The sequence below is a fragment of the Chiroxiphia lanceolata genome, chromosome 1 (assembly GCF_009829145.1).
Source record: "Chiroxiphia lanceolata isolate bChiLan1 chromosome 1, bChiLan1.pri, whole genome shotgun sequence".
NCBI classification, from domain to species: Eukaryota; Metazoa; Chordata; class Aves; order Passeriformes; family Pipridae; genus Chiroxiphia; species Chiroxiphia lanceolata.
Genome location: NC_045637.1, coordinates 35,617,124 through 35,644,526, shown reverse-complemented (window position 1 = coordinate 35,644,526; position 27,403 = coordinate 35,617,124). Strand labels below are relative to the sequence as shown.

Sequence of the window (27,403 nt, the reverse complement as noted above, 5' to 3'; positions counted from 1 at the left end):
GATCTCTTTTCAGCTGTACAGCAAACCAAAGAGTTGTGTCCCTTTTTTCTTTAAGGCTTGCACCATTGCCACCGCCTCCACCACCAGTTCTGACAGACAACTATAGAACACCTTATGATGATGCATATTACTTTTATGGGGCTAGGAATCCTCTGGATCCCGCTCTTGCATACTGTAAGTGGATGATTTTAGGTGGATTGGTTGTTAGAGTGATTAAGGTGACTACTTTTAATCTAGTTAAATAGTGAATAATGTGGAACTAGCGACAGCAAATTGAACTCATTTTTTAGATTAAATGAAAAGGGCTTTTTTCCAATGGTGTTTTTGAATGAAGTAGGTTTTTTTCAACTACAAAAGGGGCTGTGGCTTCCAGAAATCTTGTTCATCACTTGAACAAGCTCTAGTCTCAGCTACTTAGCCATTACTCCTCCTACATTATAATTTTCATTATAATTTTGATAATTAAAACATTATTTTCTAAATTTACTTAACTAATATAATTCGTTACATGTTTGGTGTTGTTACAATTTCAGATATAATTTTAAATATTTTTAGAACATTAATACATTAAATATCTTAAAATAACGTACAAAGAATTCTACCTTTGTATTTTAAGGACTTTTTTTGGTCTATCCTTTGAGTGCTTCAAAAATGATTTCATGAGAGAAACAATTGTGATGTGTGTGTGGAGGGACTGGATCGTGTGGTGTGTGTTTTTCTCTCTTTTCTTTGCTTTTTTGGAGGAAAAAGCAGAAATATTTTTTAACATTTGTTGTGCTACTGTGCTGGTTTAAAGGTCGTCATCGTCATCATCATGGCTGGGCTTCGCGAACGAAGATTTGGGAAGGGCTCTACCCACGTTTGTTGCAAGCACGTTGGTTTACCTTTACCTTTCAGTTTAAAGGTAAATTGAAAGGTAAAGGTAAACTGAACCCAATTCGAAAGAGATTATAAGTCAGAGTTACAATTTAATAACAATAATACAGTAAATAAAATTATACAGACAGACAATTGGTTTTAACCTACAAAACCCAGCATGCTGGGGCACACACAGAATGATGTTTGTTGGCCCCTGTGCTGAACCCCACATGGCCCTCCTGAGTCCAAAGTAAAAGGGGAGGAAAACCTGTTGGTGAGAGTGCTGGTCACAGTCTGATTGAGGTTCTGGTCCTCCTCTGGATCTGACGAGTGGGGGCCCAGAAGTCCCAAGACCCCAAGATTATATACTCTCAGGTTCGAGTGGGAATGCCCAATACCTCCTGCAGGATGAGAAGTTCTACAATGGGTGGTTGTGAGTTGTGAGATATTTTTGGGATCCTTGGTGGCCCATTAGCAGACATGACCCCTCAGGCTGGGTGTGAAGGTGCTAATGACTCCCTGGAGGGGAGTTATCACACCTGAGTCATTGGTGTGAGGATAGGAACATCCTCCTATCTCACAGGCTTTTTAACACCCAGCTTATAGCCTGAGGGGTCAGGTGTGCTCTGGGCAGGTGCTGCAAATGGTCTATTGTTAACAGTCCCTGGGAAATGACATAGAGGGTGTAGAATACACAGTTTGGGTTACACCCACACAGTGATGAACTGGTCCTGGCTGCTCTAACTAGGACAGCTACCTTCATAGAAACGGTAAAATAAAGGGGGGAAAAAAAAACCTTACAAAAATAACTCTTTTACTAGTTTTATTTGAATGGTATTTGTATGCACTAGGGAATTTCAGGAAACCTAGAGACTGAAGAGCAAAAGTTTTGGGATTTTTTTTCTGTCTCCATTGTGAATTTCTGCTATCTTGTTATGTAATAGCTTAGGGTTTGAGAAAGACTTGTTTGTTTGTTTCCTTATTTAAAAGTTCCATGCATTTTATCTTTTCTTTGTAATATTATTTTCAGACCCCAGTTTTAACTCACAGAAGTTTGGGGAATTTGACAGGGTTGTTTGGTTTTAGTTTTTTTTCCTGTATATTTTATTTTGGTATTTATTGTTTGTTTGTGTTTGTTTTTAACCCTTGTATCAGTATTACTTCTAGGATAAAATGGCTTACAGTTTAGAGTATTAAAGAAACTAATACTTGAAATTCACATATGAGAGTTAAGTTGTCCTAAAGCTTGGTTACTCAACTGGAATATTGCTAGTGCTTAATATTTGAACAGTGAAATTGTCTTGAACACAAGCAGTAATGCGCACAGTAATTTCAAGCCCCTTGTGGCAGGTGCTGCAGGTCTTGTTTCAGTGAGAGTACAGGTGCCAGATGTACTGCAATTAGATGATACATTTGGAAAGTGTTACCATTAAACGAGTTATTTAATTTTGTTATTTCATTTTAAAATATGTTATTGAAGTAATTTGTAAAATATAAAGGGTTTTAGTTGAATTTAAGAAATAGATTTGTACCTTAGCATTGTATTTCTTGCTTTAGAGGGCATTATGGATTAGCTAAATTTGTTATAGAAGCTGAGAGTCCTGTTAGTAATCCTGCACTTACAGAGTCAGAGCAGCGAACTCTGTTCTTTTAAGTGATGACAAATACTTATACCCGAGCATTCAAAATTTAAAATGGTATTTTTATTTTTTCTGTGTAGATGGTACCGGTATGATGGGAATGCAGCCCACTCCTAATCTGGATCCTCCTTTAAATCAAGCCCCAGTAGAGCAATCTGTGTAAGTGTTGTCTGGATTCATATTCTTTGTTTGCGTTTATCTTTTTGTGTTGGGAATATTTTGCTGAGAATGGACATGCCTTTGAAATAAAATGTATTAAACACAACTCTTCAAACTTCTAATGAAGGATTTCTATCTAAACAATAGACCAATAATTCAGCAAACTCCTACTTTCATATAGATTTATGAAAATGTTTGGGATTATAATCTACCAGGCTGTGGAAAACAGCTTTTAAGTATTTCAGGCAGGAATTTTTAATTTTTTTTTTTTTATTTCCCCCCATCTGGACCCTGTGATGTTTTCCTTTTGTATGTGTGGTTTTTCAATTCAGAAGTAACGTTGGACAGAGGAATACAGGAGACAGGCAAAGAAGCATAGGAATATTTTCTGAAGAAAAAACCCAGCCTTCCAAAGAGGCAACATTATCTTATCAACAAGAATTACAACAGCAGGTACTGAGTGATAAAACTTCTGACTCTTTATTCTTTTATTTTTTAACATATAATAGTTGTAACTGTAGTACTCTTTCAGACATTTTTATTTAGCTTACAAGTAAAAAGTTTTCTAACTCTCCCTCCCTTCATCACTTCCTTCCTCACGTTCCTCAGACCCTGCTTTGGTTCGCTTTAGCTTTTCAAACAGACAGTAAGCTCTTCAATTTTTTTGTCAGAGGCAGAGAGAATGTTAAGATTTACAGCAAACATTAGTTCCAGACATGAAGCTTTTTATGATTATTTTCATAAACATAAGAACCTGCATCTTAAAGGCAGTGGATTATGTTGCTGTGATATTCCTGCTAAAAGATTGCTTTTGAGCATTATTGCTGTAATTATTAAGAACAGTCTAATTTCAGTAAGTTCTTCATGATCATTTGGACACTAATTCAAAAGCTTCCCTGATGTTAATTTCCAGTGTGTTTGCAGTGGTGTCTTACCACTTTTAGCTTCCTTTTTGATAGACTAGACAAATTTTTCGAATCCCCTGTTCCAGTAGACATCCTAGACCCCTACTCATTTTAGTGGCCTTTTGCTGCTGTACCTTGTGGGAGTTTATAATATTTATTTGGCCATAATGAGGCATATTATTTTGGAAGATATTTTGCTAGAACCCAGTTCAGTGGCACTTAATATTTTCTTATCTTATTCTTTATATATTTCTTTGCTGGAGGTAAATAATGGCTATAAAAACATTATAGTTCTAATTATGATTGTGCATAGGGATAAAAGAAAGGCTACCAAGCAAAGTCAAATAAAGAATTAAATAAACATTTAGGAATAGTGTCTGATATTGCACATATGCTTCTCTAAAGGCATTTTTTTACTATGGGCTTAAGTAAATTTTGTCTTGCCATATGAGAGACTGCACAATTTGACATAAAGGTCTAATAAACATTGCACGATACAGTTTTTCAGAGTTATTATGCTGCTTATGGTTGAAAGCAAACAGAAGGCATTCTGCTTTTTTTTTCCTGTTGACAAGACTGACCATTTTTGTAAATGGTTGAAGGAGCTAGATGGGTCTTTGTTGACTCATTATATCTCTAATGAAATTGTATGACTACTTGATAAAGGGAAATCATAGAATTACAGAATGGTTAGACTTGGAAGGGACCTTAAAGGTCATCTTGTTCCACCTCCCCCTGCAGAGACACCTACCATTAGAGCAGGTTGTTCAGGGCCCTATCCCAACTGGCCGTGAACACTTGCAGGGATGGAACATCCACAGCTTCTCTGGGCAGCCTGTTGCAGTGCCTCATCACCCTCACAGTGGTTTATGCTAACTATATTTATCTAATTAGTAAATTTATCTAATGCACATGCAAACTTAAGAAAAATACAGTAATATATTTTAGTTACATGGATAGTAGTTAATGTGTGAAAAGCTCTAAGTAGAAGAGGAACTTTTTAACAGCTGTTCACTTTGTATATGTTACATTTATGAGGAAATTTAGTTACATAAATTTAACCTGATTTTGAAGATAAGGAAGAACAATCTGTATGAACATTTCTGTGTTACATACATACATCATATGGTATTACTGCAGAAAACTAGTTCATCAATGGTTATAGAATTGTGTATCATTCTGTTAAGGCAGTTATTGTTAGGAGTCATCTCTAGTTTAAGTTCTGATTAAACAAAATATACCAGGTTGAGAGAAGCAAGTGTTGTAGTTTTGTACAATTTTGCCTGTTTGATTTTCAGGCAGTATAAACATCTGTATCAAAGATGCAGAGAAATGGAACTTTGGATATAGAGCAAGTGTCAGATGTGAACATTTCTGGAACTTGGGAGTCTTGTAATGTGTATCTGTGTGTTTCTCTAATTATGCACAACTGGCCGTGCATGTTTTCACAACAGTATTCAATGCACTGTCTGCAGCATAGGCAGTGAAATGTTTGGATCTGCTTGATACAGATGAGGGAAATAGATAATGTGAGCATTCAGTTGGTACTGTTAACTTTTTATTAAAATTGTACCTAATGTGATATTTTTATGGAACTGACTTTGGTTTGTTTTTAGATAAGAGAGAGAGAAGAGCGACGCAGGCAGGAGCGAGAGGAGAAGGAGCGCTATGAAGCCAAGTTAGAAGCAGAAATGAAGAATTACAACCCCTGGGGAAGAGGTGGTGGTGGTGCTCCTCTCAGAGATGCAAAAGGAAATCTGATAAGTATGTTTGCCAAAATTATGTGTTGTCTTTTCAAGATTGATGTTTTCTTGCTCTCCTAAAGGCTCTATTCAGCTATGTTATCCCTTGTTTTGTAACACTAGTAGCCCTTTATTGACAAATAGACTTTCTTGTTTCAAGGAGGTGCACTCTAGGAATATTTCGGTAATTATTTTGATTTCTGTAGAGGCATTTGAAGAGTACAATTTGAACAAAATGGGCAATGCAGGATATGTCAACTAGAAGTGAAGACACGCAGTCGTAAAGGGAGAAGGAGGAAAACAAGCTGTTAGAATCATCAGCAATACAAATATGCTCTCTTGTGAAGACTTTTATTTAAACGTGTCCAGGGACAAGTTTTAAATTGTTTTTCTTTTCAAAAGTAATTTCGAGGGTTAGAAATCTCTACTTATGACATGGAAAATGGAAGCATGTTTTATATAAATATACAAAGCTAAGTGGAATATTTAAATTTCCACAAGTAACACTGCTGGTAAGTGGCTATATAAAGAGCAGTCTGCAGTAATGTTTTTTAAGACTTAGTTTTTTCCAAATGCTCTTTTATACAAGATGGGAGTAGCAAGCTGGGAAATAGCTGTGATCCAGGCAAGTTGTTCATCCACCCTTCCAGTAAATCATGGAACACTTACTGGATAAGTAGTTAGTTTCAGTTATATGACACCTGAGCAACATATGGCAAAATTAATAGTGTAGTTTGAGGGTAGCAGGTGAAGTTTAAATACCTTTTTAAAGATTTTGTAGCCAAATTACAAATTCAGAAGCTTGCATTAAGGATCCAAGCTTGCATTTATTGCCAGAGCAGATAGAGGTGTTAATACTGCCTGACTTTAGACACTGCATTTAAGTGTTTGACTTCTTTCTCTACGCTTTAACAGTGGTGAGAGTGGAAATGTAGAGGTCTCACACTAGCCTGAGCTCTGCTGAGAACTTTATCTGTAAATGAGGAATTGAGAGAAAGAAGCTTCTTACCCTGTTTTCCTGAATTACATATATAAAGTTCTTTTCCCACCATAGCTTGGCAGCATGATGGATAAGCTATGAGTCAAATGGCGTGAAACATCACATGCTTTCTGCCATGTCTCTTTTTTATGCAGTGTGACTTGTCTTTTTATCCTCTTAAAAATATCTGTAAATAGCTTTTGAGACTGATATATGCAAAGGCTGCTTTACAAAGAGGAATGTAATTTGAAGTTCCTGGAATCCATGTGCTTAAATGACTACGTAATTATCATTATGATTACATAATTATCAGAAATACTATTTCAAAAGGTAGTCTGAAAACTGTGCAGTACTTTTTTTGTTTTGAAATGAGCCTTCTAGGTATAGTATGGTAACACTTCAAAACCAGTTGAAATCAACATCTTTGATCAGGCACCATGTAAATTTTGGTGCAAATGCTGGATAATGTTGCTTTGCTTACATATAGAAGTTTGCATCTGGATTATTACTGAAGACATGAAAACTGAAATACACTTCAATGCTTCAGTGCACTTATCACTCCTAATAGTAATCAAATAGAGATTCAGTACTTAAATACCAACACTAAACTCAAAAGTATTTTACAGGTTTAAGGAGGTAGAAGAAGGGGTGGTTTCTAAATACCTGCTTGTCAACATAGACTCGTCAGTCACTTTTGTCTTTGAGCTCTTTATCTTTTCATTTAATAGCATTTTGGGGTGGAAAATTGGGAGGTTTATTGTGAAGAGTCATTCCTGACAAAAGAAAAGCAACAAAATAAATCTTCTAATCAGCTAATTAACAGTACCTAATTATATATTAATTATATGTAATATATATACATTATATATATTATATATTAATAGTACCTACGTATTTTACCTTTAGCCTCTATATTCTTGTCTTTGCCTGAATCTTGTGTTCCCATAGCTGATATGCTCAGGAAAAGTGGAATTTGATCAAAAACCCCTGTATTTTTGAGAATCTGGGATGAACGTGCTTTTTGTGAGAATAAAATACTATAAACAGCTATTTCCCCTTTCCTTTAGCGGATTTGAATATCATGCACAAGCAAAATGAAGATGCATGTCATAATCCAGAGGCAAGACTGTATGAAGATAAAAGGGCTCTTGTAGCTGTTGACCTAAGTTTGGCCTCCTCAAGACCTGAGAACACAGAAGCATCTACAAATAAAATAGCAGGTTTATACTATATTACAGCTCTAATTATCCATAAGTCTTAGTGATCAAAATTCTGTAGTTCTTTACCCCTTTTTAGTAGTCCTGTGATAGTGTTAGTTCTCTCTGTGTGCGAAATCAGTATCATACTTCTTTCCCAAACTTCTTCACTGCTGTCACTGTGTGCCCTTAAAATGTATTTTCTTATCTGTCTTGTCAGTAGTGGTAACTAATCAGTGTTTTAGCACTGATGAGTCAGGATCAATATGTTAGTTTTCCAGATTCAGTGTTATCAAATCCTCATACATACTTTTTAAATTCTTAAATGACATAGCAAAATACAGCTATATAGTAGGTGAGAATATGAAATAAAAGGAGATGGAAGGTCTTTAGGTGTATATTAGAGATTTAAGGTGAAATTGGTACAGTAATGAGCTTAACAAGTTCTAAAAAGTTACAGGTAAATTAGGTCCATATGCAACCCTGTGCACTGCCTCCAAGTTAGAGATTTTATGAGTTTTTTTCACATTTAAAAACAAATACATCTTACATTTTGTGAGACATCTAAATGAGAACACTGTGGTACTCCAGAACTGTCCCTAGTTTGGGCAAATGCCAGGATCGGTGATGATCTTCTTAAGTTAGATGCTACTTTTCTTTCTCCTGTCCCAACTGTTGCACTGCTGTATAAAGAGTTACATGGTATTTGGGGCATAGATATACTTTGCATGATTGCAACTCAGTGTCCTTACTACTAACTTTTGTTCCTTCTGTCCCACCTCTTATTCTTTATCTCTTACAGGCTGTATATTTAATCATTTAGTGAGAATGAAACAGGCAAGACCGATAAAAGTAATAACGTAAAACAGCGAAGAACCCCCTGGTTAGACCACTTACTTTGAAATCAGGTGGTGGTGCACATCAGTGATGGGAACTTTATAGTCTTGCACCTTGAATTTGATCAGCCAGGCAGTGAAGTGACGTTGTATATGTTTTGGTGGGTTTGTTTGGTTGGATTTGCAGGGACTTTTTGTACACCGACCCACTAAAAGAGGAACTTGAAGGATAGTAGCTGGTACACAGCAAGCGTTTTCCTTGATACTTTCCATAGTAACTTGTGTCTGTCTTGTATCCATGCCTTCTGAATGGTATATAAAATTTATTCTGCTTTTTTGCATGGAACATATCTATGGGAAGTAACTCCATCCTGAAAGAGCTACATGTAAATTTAGTTACGTTTTGGAAAGATTCAAACACTGCTTCCATGTAAGGAGGAATAACACCTCAAAGTGTACTCCTTGGTATGCAAGCACATGCTCCTAAGGTTAGGCTGTGGTAGTAAGCGTATGCATTCCTATGGGAATACGTGTATGTGTTATTTCTGCTTTCATCTGACTTGGATGGTACATCACCATATAGGGAAATGTAACGTTTGTCTGAACTCAGTGGACCTGTTACTCTTGCACATCTTTGAGGCACTCTCCTTCAGAGAAGGCATGATATGAGTGAAAAACATGCTGTATGAGCTGGCAAGTTAACACAACTTACTCTACTTTTCCTTTACTTCCTTTCTTTCTCCTCTATTTCCTGTGGGGATTCTGTTCTGCAAAATCTGCTCTGTGTGGTATCTGAATTAATCCTCCTATCTAGAGCTTTTGGGACTGTATGATTATGACGTGTTCGTAACTCAGGGCTAAAGGAGACCTGACACTTCCTGCTTCATAGTACAGAAGGCACCTTATACTTCCAGAATTCAGTTTTCTGACTGCTTAGAATTTTATTTGCCAGTCTGGGGCTTTGTTTTTTTGTAGCATCCTTTGCTATTTTACCTAAACATTTGTTCTATTAGGATGCTCTGTTTTTAAGTAGTGAATAAACTTAAGGAACAGAACTATATGTTCTAAGAGTAATTGCAAGCAGTGAAGTTATGAGGTGTAAAGTATTTGCTATTCTAATTAATTTGCAGGTAATATTTTTAGATACTAAACTGCAGATCAGATAGGAAAATATATGATTTTTGTAGGTGTTATTTAGTAAAAAAAACCCCTCACTTTGATATTATTAATTAAGCAGCTAAAACCTGGCAATATTGTAGGCAGGCAATGTAATAACTTTTAATCCCAGTTATAGTGTTGAATTATGGCTGTCATAAGATACCTTTTGAAACAAGTGTCTTAGATTCTCCCTTCTTCACTCTGACTTGCTGTCTTAAATTTACTTTGATTTTTGTCTGTAATTTTTCCCCTCCCTTAGGTTTTACATTTGCACAGGCCTCTCCTTTTGCTCGAGGTAATGTGTTTGGTGAACCACCATCTCCACGGTATCTGAAGCGACAGGAGTCATACAAGAACTTTCTTCGTCTACAGGTCAATGTGCACACCAGATATCATCTGATTAAATGAACTTTAAAAAGAGGGTTTGCAGTTGGAGCAAATCATCACTGCTGACCAAAGACCCTACTTACCCAATCATACCCAATTCTGTACACAAGAGGTGTAGTAAGAGCTATGTACTATCAAGTTTCTCAGATTTTGGCTTACATAATAGCATCACTTTTATAAGCATTTCTTATTAGTTGGCTTCTTTAATCCAGGTTCTATCTTTTTTTTTTTCTAAGTACAACTCTTCAAATACAGTATTGAGTTCTCAAACTGTGCTTACTGTACAGGTTTGCGCACATAAATACCTAAAGAAACAAAGATGTTTGCCTTTGGAAGTTTACATGATGCACTCTCATCAAAATGAAATGGTGGTCAGTGAGACAGTCACAGTGTAGTTATTTATTGATGTGTATATAAAGCCCAACTGTTCTTCTACCAGCTTCTGTCCTCTGTCCGTAATACTTCACATTTAATCTTATGCCACAGGAATTAAATATCAATGTAATTAAATATCAATATTGAGGAAATCCTATATAATTTAAAAGAGTACTAAAGTCATACAGTAGTTTGATTTGGATCTCTTGAAAAGATAAAGGTTTTTTTTTTTCTCTGTGTATGGGACTGCCAAAAAGACTAAAGGGCAGACCTTTAGCTTTAGTGAGTCAGCACCGGGTCTAAAAATACTATAATTGTGGAAAGAGAAAAGAATTGTCATATATTTTTTGGTTTGGTTTCCCATCTTCTATTATTTAATCAGTGAAGAAAAGTGTTATTCCAGCACATCTGGAGTAGAGTAAGTGTTAGGAAATATCCTGGGTTTATTAGTAGCATTTATAACTAGTTTTCTTACTGGAGGATGGTTCTGTAAATAGTGGTCAAAAAGAAATAGTAAAATAGAATGTCATTTTAAAGGAGTTCTGAAACTGAAATATAAGACAGGCCCTGGTATTCTTTCAGTTGTGCCATGAAACTTTTGATTGTGCAAGTAGGTACTGCAAAAGGTCATGATGGTAAATGTTGTTTATCAGATTATTGCTGGCTATTGACAGTTAAATACGTCTTTGTTTTATTTTCTAGATTGAAGAAAAGAGACGTAGGGAAGAAGCAGAACGAGAAAAACTTAGAATGGAAGAAGAAAAAGAGGAAAAACGACTAGCAGAGCAGAGGATGAGAATTCAAAAAGCATATGAAGATGAACAAGAAGAGAAAAGGAAGAAAGACGAGGAGGTGTAGTATTTTGATCCTTTGACTTGTTTACAACCTAAACTAACCCTTTGCAATATTTGTCATCTAGACTAAGAAGGTAAACTAAGCATTGTCCTGTGAATTGGTCCTTGCTTGTAAATGGGTCTGCATTAACCAGAGGAGAAGTGGAAGATTGTCAGTGTTAACTATCACATTCTTCTCACTCTTTATTGTGTACTATGACCTTGAAGTGCTGTTAATGCTTCTAAGAAAAATTACATGGTTTTGTAAGTGACAGTTGTGCTCTTCTTTCTAGAGGAATTAGGTGATAAGACAAATAAAAACCTTTGTCAAATTGATGAATTAAAAAAAACAGCCCAGTTTGGCTTTTTTTATTAGCATCTTAAATCTAACTCTCATGAAATTATTTGTATTCCAAATGTAGCTATACAGGAAGGTTTTGTAAAGCTTTCTTTTGAATTGGTAAAGAGATATCTGGAAGAATGCCAAGCACATCTAATGAATGCTTTTCATGGAGGTAAATTCAAACCCAAATCAATCCCCATGGATTTAATTAAAACGTAAAAGCTTTATTTATCAGGTTTGAAAAAGTGAATACATCTTCATGATTTTGAATATCATAAATAATTGTAGGAAAAGGATGCAGGGCCATCAGAGATGGAGGAATCTTTCAGTACCCTGTGGGATTATGAAAGATCGGTTCAGGATGTAGGACTACAAGTTTTCTAAGAGAGAACACTTAGCTTATATTCTAAATTCTCCTTCCACAGTATGAGCAAGTTAGTTGGATGAGCCTTGTCTTCAGAATACTAGAGCTGGTCTAGTATAGGGTGGGAAACTTACTGGTATCATCGCTAATCGCAAACACAGGACTAAAATTGAGATTGAATGATAATTTTCTCTGTGGGCTTGTGATTGAGTGGTGCATGTTTATGGTATGTTTTGTTTGAATCTGAATTTTTGGAAATCACTCCTGCAGTTTAGCCTTAGCTCATGGCAGATGTGGGGTCACAAACTGATGTTTATAGAAATTATTAGGAATTCTGTTAAATGATGTGAGCAAAGCCGGGACTGTGGATGTTTACTATTTGCATGAGATACTTTTTTAGTTTGAATGTTTGAAGTCAGCCTAATGAAATATGCTTTTAATTTCATACTAGATACTTTGATGTGTAATTTTAACTTTCCAAAGAAAACCGAAACAAAACTTCGGTAATTTTGAGTCTTTTTTTAACGTACTAATAATGTTTATGTTACAGCGAAGATTGAAAAATAAAGAAATAATTCGATTGGATGAAGAAAGGAAAAAAGAGGCAGAAAAAAAAAGAAAAGAAAAAGAAGAAAAGCAAGAGGAACAACTTAGACAATATTTTGAGAAAGAAAAGATGGAAGAGGAAAAGAAGATGGTATGCTTCAGTGACTTTCTAAGATACAAATACTTCTTTCTAACTTCTAGAAATAACTGGATTTTAAAGAAATCATATGATTTCTTATACCTCTACCTTCAGTGTTGTTCCCTTTTCACTTTATCAATCTGCAGTATACTTAATGAACAAACAGAACAGCTGATTGAAAAATCAGATATACTGCAGTGGAAACTTACCTTGCTGATCAAATTTGCATTAAGAAATAGTAAAAACAAGATTAATAAGAGCAAGGTGCACTCTATAGTTGATTTTTATATCTGCAGTGAAGTACTGTGATCTGCATTAGCAGAGGTGCAAATACAAATAAAACTAGTTATGCAGTGTAGAGGACTGGTAGGACTGTTCGTCTTGAACAATGGTGTTATTGATGATCTAATTATTTTTCTTTGACCTGGGTGGTGTAAAAAGTCCATCACATAGAATTTTGATGGACAAAATCAAAGTAAATTATAAAATTGTCTCCTATAAAATTTTTACAAAATTTCTGTCGATTCTCTAAAGTGGACAGATATAATAGAAGTGTCTAGAGGAAAAAAGATTTGCAACTTAAACATAAGTGAAAAAGTCCCTAGAGCATAGAAAAAAAAAGGATTAAAACTGCTACAGGTGAAAACAAAATCATATTAAATAATTTTTTCAATAATTTTATACATTTAAAAGCATTTTACTGTCAAATAAAAAACACTAACAAAACTCTTCCTGTCCAAAATAATACTTTATTCAGAAGCTATAGGAACATAGTTTCAGCCTTACTTTCCTCCTTGCAGTTTTCACGGCAATCTTCTCCCATCATTCCCGCTCTTCAGAACAAATCAGTAAGAAAAGAAGAAAGGATTCCCTCTGCTGAGAGCCGTATATCTTACTATTCACAAGTATGATTATTGTAGCAAACTTTTAGTGGTTTATTTAAGACCATACAGTGTATGAAATCCTACCAGGTTTTTAATGGTTGCTAGTTATTGCTGGAATGCTGCAGATAACTGGAGACAGTCTTTACATTGATCAGTCTTGTAGCTCTGAAATTTAAAGTTAAATTTGATTCCAAGTATTGAAGACATTTTTTGGCCATGTGTTGTTTAAATTTTTTTTTCTGCATATGCATATTCTGTAGGGATGAGCACCTCATTTTGGACAGGACAGACACAGTCCAGACCCTTACCAAGGGTCTCATGATCTCAAGATTTAGGATAAGAAAGATTACATATTATGTAGCAGCTCATCCTGTTCACTCAGAGAAGAACTTAGCTCAGGCATGAAGTTTAGTGTTACTTCATAGCTACAGACATTATTATTTCATCTTTATGTTTTTGAAGGTACAAGAAGATTATAACTCCTAATATACTCTGCATCTTCTCTGCATCAAAAATGAGTTACAGGAGTGGTCCTGAGACCTCTCATTTCTTTCATTTGGCAATCTTCCCTGGGACAATATTTTTTTTAAATAAATTTCTCCTGAAAAGAGTAGATTAAATAATTGGTTATGATACTTGAATCTCAGTTTACACTTCTGTCTTTTTACTGAGAAAGTGGTTTTTGGGGTTTTTTTTATAAACTATCTGTATGAACTCAGCTAAATACTTTATAGTGCAGTTTCAGAGAATATTTTATGTTGGACTTTAAACCTTATTAAAACCATTGCTTTCCCTAAATGTGAAGAATGCTGTGGAGGAAGGTCTGTTTAATTCTGTCTTAGCAGTACTTCATATAGGTTTGTCTAGGTCTCTGAGTAGTGCATTGCAGTAATATATAAGTTTATAGTGGCTGTAAATACTATCCAAACATAGGAATTTGGATTATACATTTAAAGATCAGATTTAAAAAACCTTAGGCATTAACAATCTGTAAGGTTTATTCTGTCTTCCAATTGTTAATGTAAATTGAATGTAAAATAAGGAAGTAAAATGTACTATATTTTTTTTCTTTTACGTATTAACGTTTCATATTCATTATGATCACTAGGATCCTGCACAGCCAAGAGTTCCTTCTCCACCTGTCCCTGCTAGAAGAAATCAGTTGCGTTCATTAGGTGTGTATCTGTCTTTATTGCAAACTCACTTTCTGTTACAATAAAATTTTTCTCAGTTACAGTTCCCTTTCTTTCCTGCAAAGAAATAGTCTTTTAAAGTTTGCATTTATATGTGGATGTTATCTCTGTCTTAATAATATCAGTGTATTAGTATGATATGTCTGAAGTTTTAATGCAAAATAGAAATACATTTATTATGTATCTTCATCAGGAAAAGTTTTTTTGTAAAAACTCCTATAATGGAATAGTCTTCACGGGAAGTGCTGGATCTCTCAGTCAGAACAGTCGTTACCACTGTGACCAGAATATAATATTGCAAAATGGGAGAGTTTTGCACTGGCTGAGTAATGGATTAAACCAACAATTGCAGTTGTAACTCTTAAATTCTGCTTATATTTGATAATCTACCTAATCCTCTGCTTGTTCCTCTTAGCTTTCATTGGTGGTTTTAAAATTCAGCTGTGCTGGGAGGATCTCCTTTACTTTTTATATGCTAGTTATCTTGGCAATATATGGGTGGAAAGCAGTAATTTTTCTTCTGACTCTTTTTTACAAGAAATATAAGAAATATTCTTTTTATAAGAAACAACATATGGAATGTAGCAGTAAATGCTGTCCTGTTGTGTCTTTTCTACTAAATGGGAGAATGGTTCTTAATGTGGCCATTGGAAATTGATTGACTCAGACTGTCTGTCACGAGAGAAATGAAGACATATGAATTAAGTCTCATGTTTGAGGATTTAAACTAGTAAAACGTGCTTCCCTGCTAGGTTCTGGACACAGTCTAAAAGTCAGTAAAATATCAAATTACTAAGCATGTTATTTGGAAAATGAGGAATTTATTAAACTGGTTTAACTTGTGGAGGAATGCTGTCGTGACCACAAAAAAACAGCTTAGACCCGAAGTAGGTCTAAAAAGTCAGCATAAGCACATACTAAAAATTGAAGTTAGAAGTTGACCACTTAAGACAGTCTGCACTGGACAGACAGATATCCCACTTTTGAGACAGGAAACAGAAATGAGGTTGTGTGCTTGCAGATACCACCTCAATTCCTGTCATCTGCCTCTGGACCTCTGAGGAATGTGTAGGTTTGCTTATTTCAAAGTAAGGCTTTTTACTGGCAATGCCCTCTTGCTGCTATATCATAGCTTTTCCTTTTTTAAATATAGTGAAACATTTCCAGTGACTTTTGGATGCTTTCTACTATTCAGGGAATCTGGTCCTTGTGTTGTCTCAAAATACAAGCTCTGATGTAATTTCTAGTATATGAAATGCTGCAGTCCTTGTGTTTGTACAGTCCTTGTTTCAATTAACATTTCATTATCTCTGTTTTCTCTTTTTTTTTTACCTTATGTTTATGAAGTAGACAGAAAAGTGGCTCTGACACTCTTTATTTTTAAATTATTTGTGCTAAATTCCAGAGGAAAGAAAGAACGTGATAAATGAATTATCAGAGATGAGGAAACAGCTTCGTAGTGAAGAAAGGCGACTGCAGGAACAGTTGCTAAATATGGCCACTGATGATGATGTACCAATTACACGGTAAGAATTTCATCTTCAGTTTTAAAAGTTAGGTTTTGCATAGGAACTTAGAGCTTCTTTGTGTTAGTTGGCCAGTATACATGAGCGAAATGAGGATATAAAGATAGAACTTGTATATAAAATTATCTTCATATTTTTCTAATGTGTATGGCTTTTTCCAAGAATCTTGCTGAAGTTTATTGTCAGAATGGCTATACTGGTAAGATTGGAGGTTGCAATGCTCTGCCTCAGAAAGAGGATGTGTAAGGTGGAATTTTATCTCCATTGCCTCTTTTCCTAGGGCATAATTTATGCCTGTAAAATGCAGTACTGCTGCTGTTGAATATGTTTTTGAATGCCATACTGCTGTGAAAGTACTTACTTTATTCTTGAAAAATCATACCCTCTTTATTTAATAAATTTTGTTCGTTTCCAAAATGGATTAGTTAAGTATACCAATTAGTTGGAAAAGATTCACCTGATCACCAGTCTTAGACCTATTCCATAAAGTATGAGGGATTTTTTTTAAGTTTTAAGTAGGTTATCCCTTTTTATAACAACTTTCAAACTTATTTTCCTCTTTAGATAGATTTATTAAGGATAAAAGATCCAAATTTTATCAATATTATGTTTCCATCCAACTCATTAATATTACACTCTGCTTGTTTTACAAACTTGTCATGCAGGAGGAGAGACAAGAATCCAAAGGATATATTTGAGAAGGCCAGGCTTCGCCTGCAGGCCCCAGTAAGGCGACCTTCATCAAAGGAGGCACAAGATCCTGTCAATATACAGAATATCTGGGAATTTAATGAACTTAAATACAAAGGCAGGTAGATCTTCCTGTTACTGATGAAGACAGGTAGTGAAACATCTGTTCTTTTCCTCCATCTTCCATTCCATCCAGTATTTAAAGGCAAAAATAAAAATTAGGCTCTTCACAGCTACTGCTCATACAACACAGTCAGTGAATGGCCTTCTGTATGTGTATGTATCTCTGTGTGGTCATTCCTACAAGTACATGGAATTCACAGCATCCTAATGCTGTGTTTTCACTCGGAGCACCCACCTGTCTTCTAGTCCTTACTGCTTAAGCTTCCTGTGTATTTGATATTATGGTGTTACTGAAAGTAGACTGAATTAGATTTTTTTACCCGTGAACAAATTATGATTCTCTGTAACTTTCTGTTTCTCCTTTACCAGAAAATATATATTTTTAATATAGAAAAATTGTGAAGTTATTGTGAAGTGGCTCATCCTCTTGGACACTGTCGCCATTATTTTTAATGTGATTTTTTATGACTGTATCTGTAGCTATTTCTTCAAAAATGCTTTTCAGAAATGTTGGTTTAGGGGGAAAAAAAGTAAATTTCATATCTTTGCTGTAGATTCTGAAACGCGTATTGGCTTGAGGCACATGTATCCTGATCCTCCAAAAGATGACCAGACTCTAGAGATTCAACAGCAGGCACTGTTGAGGGAGCAGCAGAAGAAACTTGACAGAATGAGAATGAGGAGAGAAACAGAAGGTAAGGAATGAATGGTCGGAGATCAACAAAAATCATTGAAATTGTGTTTTGAATTTGATAAGAATTAAAACCCATGAGGTCTGGTTTTACTTCTTCCAAGTTCACTGTCAGCACTGCAGTACGAAACAGTAAAACACCAGAATGCTGAAATTCTATAATAATGTAAGCATAAAGAAATTGAGTGTTTGTGGGAGCTTCTGTGGTTTTATATTTGGTTTTGGGTTTAATTACTGCAACTGTTTCTCTGTGGTTCCCTGATGAAAGTAATTTAGCTAGTGCCTCATACTTCAGAAAAATGCAAGAGAAGTAATTTTGTTACTGTTTTTTAAAGAAAAATACAGAGCAGGGTAGTTCTTCAGCTGATCTGTGATAAAAGTGTTAGCAGATAAGTTCCTTGAAGCAATTCTTGAGTTCCCACTGAGAAAGTAGATGGCTTTGAGCTGTGAATTGATTAAAATGCAGATGGCATATCTTTACTTTGCTCTCCTTTTAATGGATTAAATTTCTTTTATTTCCATAATCTTGGTTTGAGTATTGCAAAGTTTTGGCAACCTGTAGTCATAAACAGGCTTTGCTTTAGAAACCACATGTGAGATATCTTAAATACTTTGAGTCTCCAGAAGGAAAATGTTGCTTGTATTGCTTAATAGAGATGTTCCTAAGATAGTAAAATATTAATATTCTAACATGGTAGAATATTTTAGCTGCATATTGCAGAAAGAGCGAAATGTAAATGTAATGCCCCTTTTTTGCGTGCTCCACATAATTCCAAATGTAAGGTTCATTTAGATACCTTTTACAAACAGTCATGAAGGACCAATTTCTCCAGTTATTTTGGATATTTAAAAATATAATGAGAGTTGCTTCAACCTTCCCAAACCATACAAATGAACTTAGTTTTGAGTACAAGATACAAATTTCTCAGAAAACTGTTTGCCTCTGTAATTCAGACTGGCCTAGCTAAATTTTTGAAGAGAGAGTAACTTTATTTCTGTGGTTGCTTAGCCTTTGCTAGCAACCAAACTCCCACCCAGCTGCCCTCCTCCTTACATCCCCTCATTCCTGCTCCTTGGTGAGGTGGTAGGGGAAACAGGAAGAATAAAGCTTGTTGGCCAAGCCATAGATGGGGAAGATTGATTACCAACTACTGTTGTGGGCAAAGCAGACCTGACTTGGGGAAAATTAACTTAATTACTCTAAACTTAAATATTTAATTACTGACTTTGAGTAACAGGAAACAAAAAGACAAACATCAAACCCACATCTTTTCTGCCCCCTTCCCCATACCGACCTTCACTCTGCGCCCCTGCTCCTCTTCCTTGGTACCACCACAGGTTATGTTCAGTCCCTTCAATGATGCAATGAGTGGCGTCAGGCTGAGGCAGGGGGGAAATATGGTCAGTACACAGTGGTTTCTCTCTTCTGCCTCTGTCTTCTTGCACCTTTCCATCTGCTCCACTATGGTCTCTTCAGGTCCTGCAGGGTAATCTGCTCTGGCACCTGGAGAATCTCCTCCCCTTCCTTCTTCTCCAACCTTTGTGTCTGCTTTTCGTGTGTTTGTCCTCACTCCTAACTGACATGCTTTGCTTTGCTCTTTCTTAAATATGTTTTCAGAGGCACCACAAGCTTGACTGATGGGCTCAGCTGCAGGTCTGTTATGACACTAGCTGTGCCTGGCACAGAGTCGTCCATGGCATCTTTTCACAGTGCCTGCAGTCCTCGCCTTGCCTCAGTCACCCCTATGACTGCTTCTTAGACTTTTTTAGCCTTAGAGATGAGGTGAAAATTGGACATTAAAAAAAAAAAAACAACACAAACACACATGGAAGGAAAATAGTGATACCTTTCCATACTGGTTTAAAAAAATGGAGTTAGCTGTTCCTGTTAGCTGTTACTAGATCTATATGTGAGTAAGATCAACAAAATTGGTTACCAGGGTGTGAAGGGTGACAGTTACTTGCAGGGTGTTCAGTTCAGCTCCTCTTGAGCATTAAAGATGATTCCTGTTCTGTCTTGGACAGATGTGCTGGTGTTCAAGCAAATGTGTCCAATATTGCTTATGGATAATAGAACATCACAGTTGCAAATAAGCATATCTGTACCATTTTCTGTGTTAATTACATGGTTGTGAATATAATTTAATGTCTCAATGGAGTGTATAGGGTTGTCTTCAGTCTTCCCCTCTGTGAGATTGATTGAAAATGATAAAAAAATAGTTCACTAGCTTCAGCTGAGATTTCTCTGGGGCATGGTTCTGATTTTCCACCATTAGAATATTTTTTAATAGTCCAGTCAGAAAAAGGTTTCATATAATGTTGTCTGAAGAGGAACCTCCATAATCTAGAAAGCAGATTTGCCATTTTCATTAATTTCAAGGGCATGCCGTCAGTTTAGACACCTGCTAATGCTAAATGGATAATGCAGGCTTACATGATGACAACCTGAAGAGGCCTTTCCTTGGACAACTTGGATTAGTTGCCAGACAAGCAGCTTATTTTTTTAATGATTTTCTACCGATGCTTCTAGAGGATCCTTGAACAGCTTTCTCTCCCTCTCTCTCTCTCTCTCCCATCACTTTACAACTTCATTTAACTTTATAGTCTGTCACTGAGCACTGAGCAGGAGAATTAGTTGCTATGTATTTCTCTGTTTATGATATATTTTCGTCAGAGGAAAGTTCATCATCCCCTCACTGAAAATAGATGAGTGGTTTTATTGTCTGATTTAAGGCAGAAAGGAAAATGAATTAGAGCAGTATGTAATTTTGTACTGTTGCGTTATGGGCTGTAGTGGTGTACCTGTTTTCCCACACTGTGTAAGTGTTCTTCACCTTACATGCTTTTTATACAGTTTCCACTGTCTTTACATAAAGGAGAAATATGTGGACTATTAGTGGAACTATAACCTGAAAAACTAGTGATTTTAAATGTCCTCAGTTTTAAATGCTAGATGTATCCCTATAAATAAGACAATTTTTTGCAGATTTCTGGACAATTGTTATTTCAAGGGATAGGAGGGAAAGGCAGAGGAGCAGTTTTGATGTTGTTGCACTGCAGTGCTGGGCTCTGCATGACTAGAATATTATATTGGGAATGGACTGATAGCCCATGTGCTCTGGTTTTTGATGCTGGAAGCTCACACAGCTTCACACAGAAGCTCAGCTACACACTGAATAAGTTTGCTAGACAGAGATGCAAACCCCAAAGACTATCATATTAAAAAATAATAAAATAAAAAATAATAAATAATTTTAAAATTAAAATAAAAATTAATTAAAATAATTTTAAACATTAATAAAACACTATTAAATGTTTTATTTGAAAACTTAAACTAAATAAGAAAAGTAACTTCAATTTTGCTTCTTTGCATTTCCAGCATGCATTAGACCATTTTTACAATGACCTAATGATACAATGATATAATTGACAATGACCTAATGATACAATTTAATGATACATTAAATTTCAAGATGATTCTCTGTGCTCTCCAGAACTGAGGTTTTTATCCTTAGAGAAGTACTTTCCTCTGTAGTGATCTGTCTAGTTCAGCCACTCTTGAAAGCTGCAAGAGTGGTGTGCTCAGCATGCTGAGTGTGCATTCACTCCTGGGGCTTTCTGCAGTCCCTGCTCTCGTTATTACACCCTGACAGAAGGCAAGAGAAATGATTTCATTAACAGAGTTGATTGTGACACATCCTCCTCCTTGCTAGTCAATTTGATTGTTGAGGTGTCCCACCTAGGGGAGAAGATCATTAGTCCTGAGTTCTGTTGATATAAGTACAACTGTTTAGTTATACAAACATTCCTGGCAAGCAGATGTCTGGAATATAAAGTAAATATTTTTGGAGTATCCATGAATCTTAACTACCAAGCAGTGTAATATTTAGCTTCACTGCATATAAATGAGACTCCTGACTTGCAGTCTAGCCCGTGATAAACTGCTAAAAATAATGACAAAAACCAAATTAGGGACAGGAATTATATGACTTGGGTGATCCCTAATTTTGGAAGAAATAATTCATTTTTGGCTCTCTAATTTTTGAAATTTGATGCAGAATTGGTTTGTATTTCTACTTGGTTCATATCTAGTTTAAACAAAAAATGATAAATCAGAGAGATTTCTTTCCATTTTTGGGGTCTTTTGTGTCCTAGCTGGGAAGTTCAGATGGAGTTTAAAGTACTGCAGTTTAGCACTAGCAATTGCTGGTATGCTGAATACCATTAACTTCTGATTTTTTTTTTTTTAATTTACAAACGTGTTTCATGTAAGAAAAAAAATGTGACACTTAAAATTTAGTATGTGAAGATGATGGCAAGAAAACCAGAATATGTGTGCTAGGAAAGGGAGGATAATCTTCATTATAATAAGAAGGCCATCAACTTGGAGTTATTTGCTACACTTTGGAAAATAGATTTCTGTCAAAATGCTTCTTCATCTGCAGTACTTAACCTGTTGGGTTTTATGAGTACCACATTCCATTTGCATTAGGATTCAGCAGTGTACAGAACACTGGACAAACCCCCCATTTCTCTCTAACTGTGTGGCTGGATTTTGTCGAAGATGCAGTAATTCAAACAATAAAGATCTTAAGGTATCAAAAACTGAAGCATAAGGGAGAAGAGAGAGAAACTAAGTATTCATGCAGCAAACTTTTGTGCCTCCATGTGTTGCTTTGATGGTTTAAACTGTACTGCTTTCCCACAAATTGATGGGTTTTTTTACATTATTAAGTCAGTACTTGGACATGACCTTTCTATAACAAGTGTTTAGAATATTATTGTAAACATACTTCAGAGGTAATTCTGACTGTTGCAGTATAGGGAACTTTTTCAGAATTCAGCACAATTTAGTGCAGTTCTAGCATTTAGTGAAATGTGATTATAATCTTTTAAAACATGGTTTTCAATAGCCACAGAAATAGTTATGCTTCCTTTTTCTGGATAACAAGTAAGGTTTTGAGTAAGATGGAAACCAGTTGATTTTTAATTAGTAGCGAATAGTATGATTCTGGTGTGAAATGAATGTGACTGAATCCAGCCTTAGGGGCTTGCACATGCTCAACATTTTCAGAAACAATGCACTACAGATTTCTGTTTGATTTCTCTGATTCTGCTTAAATTTACGTAAGGAAACCGGAATAACCATTGCATTCAAATGTTTTGAAAATTTGTTCATTCATTACAATATATGTAAATTTAAAGGTGTAATGCATATTGGTCTTCATTTTTGTAATTGTATAGTGATAAAACTTTTAGTGTGTTTTGGTATTAACTGTCTTTATGTCAACATTGTCATTTTGTCTCTTGTCTATGTTGCCTTTGTTGATCAAGATGACTCTGCTTCTGACAGCTACCCACAAACCATGGGACTGGTAAGAATAAAACAGGATTTGTATTTTATTGCTTTTTTCAAGTGGGAGAAATATTGTGTCTTTCACTGATTTGGAGAAGAGAATTAAATAACAATGCAGCAAGCTTACTTACTTCTCTTGCTTGTCCATACAATGAGTATGGAGTAACAACCTCTTTAAACTTGACATACAAGTTACTTATGTTTGTGTGTAGAGAGAGCCTGATTCTTTAACTCCCTTCCTTTTATATTCATTGGTATGTATTTTATATTCATACAACGTTCAGTTGCTGCTTGGGGAGATAATTAGTAGAAAAAGACAAGCCAGAAGCAGTTGCTCCAAATTTGGGTGGTTTAAGGGATGGACTTGGCAGTCAAGAATTAAGTCTGTTGTCTCAGATGGGATGTTTATTCTCTGACTTGGTGAAAAGAGCAAAAAAAAGTGCTGTCAAATTGGAATTCTGTACTAACCCAAACTAAAGGATAACAGAGCTCAACTGTGTTTCATGGTAATGTGAAACCATGCAAAATAGGAGACTGTGCAAGAGCAAAGACATTAACCTTGAGGATAATACTGTAACTAAATGCAGAAATGGAACAGTTTTTTGTTTAAAAAAATAATCATCTTAATGCACTTTATAGTTGTAATTTATTGACTGAAATTCTCATTCAGAGCAGTACTTTGCAGTAAAAGATTCTTTTTCTATTGTTCTGTTCCCTCTGATAGTTTCTACTACTTTGATTTTAGAGTGGTTTTCAACATAAATTATTCCACAGTAGAATTTCTGTAACAAATGGTTGCACCTATGGAGTGAACTAGGAGTGTTGGTCTTAGGGCTTGCAATTACGATGAAGAAATTTGTTATTTTAATGCTTTAATGTCAAAGCTTGTATGTGGTGGGATAAGCGAAACATGAGGAATCATTCTTCATTTGATCAATACTTCATACAAACCTAAAGTGCAAAGCTCCCCTCCAGCACTGACTGTTCTGAAACTCAGACGGAGGGAGAGGGATCTATTTCTCAATAGACATGTCAGTGTTGCACAAATCACCAAAACAGCTGCCATGTGTGGGCAATTTCAGCAAATGGGATTACTACAGAAAAGTAAAATAAAGACCCTAATGCTTAAAGGGAATATGAGTTATTTAAAAATGTATTGGGTTTGTAGAAACCTAAAGTAAAGAATAGTAGAATATAACGCTGTAGAGCTGCTCTTTCCTTTGTAGAAATTTGGCAATTAATTTATATTAATTACAGTTTGGCTCCAGAAATATATTGAGGCCTCTGAATTTCCATTTCTTCTGTTTCACTTTTGTAGTTCAGGAATGAATCTAATGAATTTCTGAAGAATTCACTGTTGGAATCGGATAGCGCTTTTATTGGTGAGTTCATACCTCTCCTTAACCATTTTGTGAGTGTACAAACATGTTATTCAATGCTGTGTCTCTTAAATGATTATTACTCTTTTAAAAGTTACAGTGGTTATAGGTATGGTGGTTGGTTTAAAGTATTAGAAAATTATGCCTCCAAATTAAAATGCAAATGTTTATGAAATTGTACTGCAATAAATTTGTGTAGATCACCCCTACAATTAATGATGCTACCTTATACCACTTTACATCCTTTTATGAGAAAACATCTTTCTCTGCTCTTTGTGCCTTGTCTGGGATGCTAGTCTTGTCTAGGAGCTTTTTTTGACATCTTCCCAGCTTTGGATAAGGAAAAGCTAACATTTGTTCAGCAAATGTATTACAGCGGTAGAATATACGATGCTCTTCTGTTGTTCTGCGGCAAATAAAATACTTTATTGGCAATCACAACTTACAACTGCAAGCTGTCCATAGTGAAATACAAAAGTCTTAGCAGTTATTTTCATGGTTATTCTTTTGATTTACAAGGATGCTCAATTTTAAGTATGATTATATGGGTATAATAGTGATTCTTTCTAAATTAATCACTTTTCTGCTGTTCACATATTATTTCACTTGAAACATCATACTTGTAAATACTGTTGCATTTTCATCATCTGAAATAGATGATTTTTAGTTTTAAGATTTTTGTATAAAGGACTGCCTCATTCTCTTATGTCTCCTTATTCAACCTTCATCTGCATGTATGTATAAGTGCTGTTTTATTTCCATTCACTAGAAATAATAAGGCTAGAAAACCCCGATCAACTCAGGCATCTACACATTATTTTCCTTTAGCAGGCATTACAGTATCTTGAAATTTCCTTCGTTCATTTTACAAGGTTTTTATTCTTTGCTGTAGGGAAGATGCAGTTGAGTTCTGCTTTTTAATGAAAATAGATGATAAACTGATGATTACTATCTCTGGCTTTGGTTAAAAGCAGAATTTTTCATTTGAAATGTATTCAAGCTTATTCTGTTAACATGCAAGTCCTGGAGTAGAGGATAGAACCTGGCCTTGGGAGGGGCACAGGACGAGGCTTTCAGCCTTATTCAATGCATTTGGTACTCTCTGTAGTTCTGCAATGCCTTCTTTTTCAGGTTAGGAATAGTACAGCCCAAATGGGGAAAGGATGCTTTAGGAGAGCCCATCAATCTAGAATGTGGCCGAATATCCTAAGTCAAATGCTCTGTCATTGCATTTAATAAGTCTTGCAAAGCTGGGTCTTTAATAGGTTGTCTTTCATGAATGGGAATGAGCATTTTTGAATCCTGCTAATTGTTTACCATTAGCAGTATTGTGTGGATAAACATCCACACTTATCTCCTTTCATCTGCTCTGAATCTGCCACCTGTGTAATGAGGTGCTCTTGGTTTTGTTCACCACTTTCACAAGGTTCATGATTTTTATAGTCCTCTCACCCTTTTCCTTTTTCTCCTCATCCAACAGGTACTTGCTGCTCAGTGAGGTGATGGAGTTAACCTATGATATTATATATTTCCCTCTTTCTTTTCCATTTTATTCCCAGATCATTTAGGACCGTGGTGAAAACCATGTTCTCTGATACTGAGCTGTAGGCACTAAGTAAAACTGTTATCCTTTGCATTATCTGGGCTTTAGAAATTAAAATTCTGAATGTGAATCTGATGACTTCCATCCCTGACTACCATTATCTGTGGGCTGCCTTCTCTGTGAATCGTGCTGCTCACATTGTCTGAGGGTCTTTTGTGAAATATTTGGGGTATATCTTAACAATGTTTTTCATTTCCTAAGAGGAGTGTAACACTACCCTTTGTTTTCGTTGATTTTTTTTTTTTTTAACATGGGTTTAAAATCCAACTCAATTTTGACATCTATTATGTCAGCATTACAAATGAATTTATCTCCCAGGGCTCAGAAATTTGAGGCAGTTAGGAATAAAGAGGTTCATCAGTTTCTTTTTTTCCTTTTTTGCCTCACTGGAAACCCTAGAATTCATTAGTGTTAATGCAGTGATTTGAAAGCATCTCTCTGCAGCAGTATCTGAATGATAGATGTTTACAGGAACAGGTAGTATCTTACACGAATGACATGCTACTGGTACAAATAAATTCTGCTTTATCTTGTACTTTGTTTCTGTTGTCATAAATTCACATGATTAAACCATTTTTTATACTTTGAGTAATAGCACTAATTCGAATATAGTGAAGTTGAACTGATCTTGTAGCTGGAATTCTGATATGTGGATTGTTAGCCATATACCATTTCAAAATTACACTTTGATTTTTTTCACTGAAACATTTGTGATAGGAGTATGAGTACCTGTGATGAAACTGGGAAGGGAGAAGAGGAGAGGAGAATAAAATTTTTATTTTTAGAGAAAAAACAACTGGTAATACAAAAGAATTTTTTAATATCTCTTTGTTTTTCTGAATTTGTTTCATATCAATAAGATGTATTTTTCAAACCTAAGTATTTCATTTTTCAACCAAAATAATTGTTTAATTGTTACTTTTAGAATTTACACCGATCTCTCATCTTAGTTCTTTTACTTAGTGTATCATACCGGACTAAGCACCTTTTCAAAAGGTGACTTTGTTGTTACAAAGAGTAGTTGGTTTAATGGATTCTATACTGATTTTGTTGAGCAAAGTCCTTCCTTTTCCTGGGAGTATCAGTCCTTGAAGGTGCTAGAGGATCTGAACTGGGAATGGGAGCCCAATGTTAGCAGCAAGCAGCAGCAAAGCCATAAACCAGCCCCCAAGCAGTGGTTACTAGTCCTGGAGAAAAAAAAAGTACCTGTTTGAAATAGTTTATATTTGAAATAGTTTCCAGAATCAGCAAAAGAAAGGGAAATAGACAAGTATGAAGCAGAGAGATCACCTTAGGGTTCATTTGTATTATAAAAATAGATGAAACTCTCTCCACTGTAATATGATACAGGTAGGACCAAAAAAGTAGTTATTTGTTTTTGTATGAACAGATTCTACCAGTTTATTACAAGAAATCGCTGAGATATGACCAAGGCTGTGTGATTAATGCATAGATTGTGTTATCATATTCTATGTAACATTATCATTCTGTGTAATGT

At 35.4% G+C, this 27,403-nt stretch overlaps 1 protein-coding gene across 12 annotated transcripts in view; it reads left to right on the top strand.

Annotated features, from left to right (window-relative positions):
* CSPP1 (centrosome and spindle pole associated protein 1) overlaps positions 1 to 27,403 on the top strand; it is a 66,818-nt gene that overhangs the window by 33,456 nt on the left and 5,959 nt on the right. For 8 of the 12 annotated variants that reach the window (XM_032682288.1, XM_032682359.1, XM_032682338.1 and 5 more), the window contains 15 exons: positions 56 to 174; positions 2,579 to 2,657; positions 2,990 to 3,110; positions 5,179 to 5,326; positions 7,351 to 7,503; positions 9,733 to 9,845; positions 10,938 to 11,087; positions 12,326 to 12,472; positions 13,261 to 13,365; positions 14,453 to 14,519; positions 15,943 to 16,063; positions 16,729 to 16,871; positions 17,431 to 17,571; positions 22,902 to 22,942; positions 24,242 to 24,305. In XM_032682288.1, coding sequence (XP_032538179.1) covers positions 56 to 174; positions 2,579 to 2,657; positions 2,990 to 3,110; positions 5,179 to 5,326; positions 7,351 to 7,503; positions 9,733 to 9,845; positions 10,938 to 11,087; positions 12,326 to 12,472; positions 13,261 to 13,365; positions 14,453 to 14,519; positions 15,943 to 16,063; positions 16,729 to 16,871; positions 17,431 to 17,571; positions 22,902 to 22,942; positions 24,242 to 24,305 — 1,712 coding nt within the window. The remainder of the gene's footprint in view (positions 1 to 55; positions 175 to 2,578; positions 2,658 to 2,989; positions 3,111 to 5,178; positions 5,327 to 7,350; positions 7,504 to 9,732; positions 9,846 to 10,937; positions 11,088 to 12,325; positions 12,473 to 13,260; positions 13,366 to 14,452; positions 14,520 to 15,942; positions 16,064 to 16,728; positions 16,872 to 17,430; positions 17,572 to 22,901; positions 22,943 to 24,241; positions 24,306 to 27,403) is intronic. The other 4 variants (XM_032682375.1, XM_032682367.1, XM_032682349.1 and 1 more) reach the window with 2 other exon arrangements.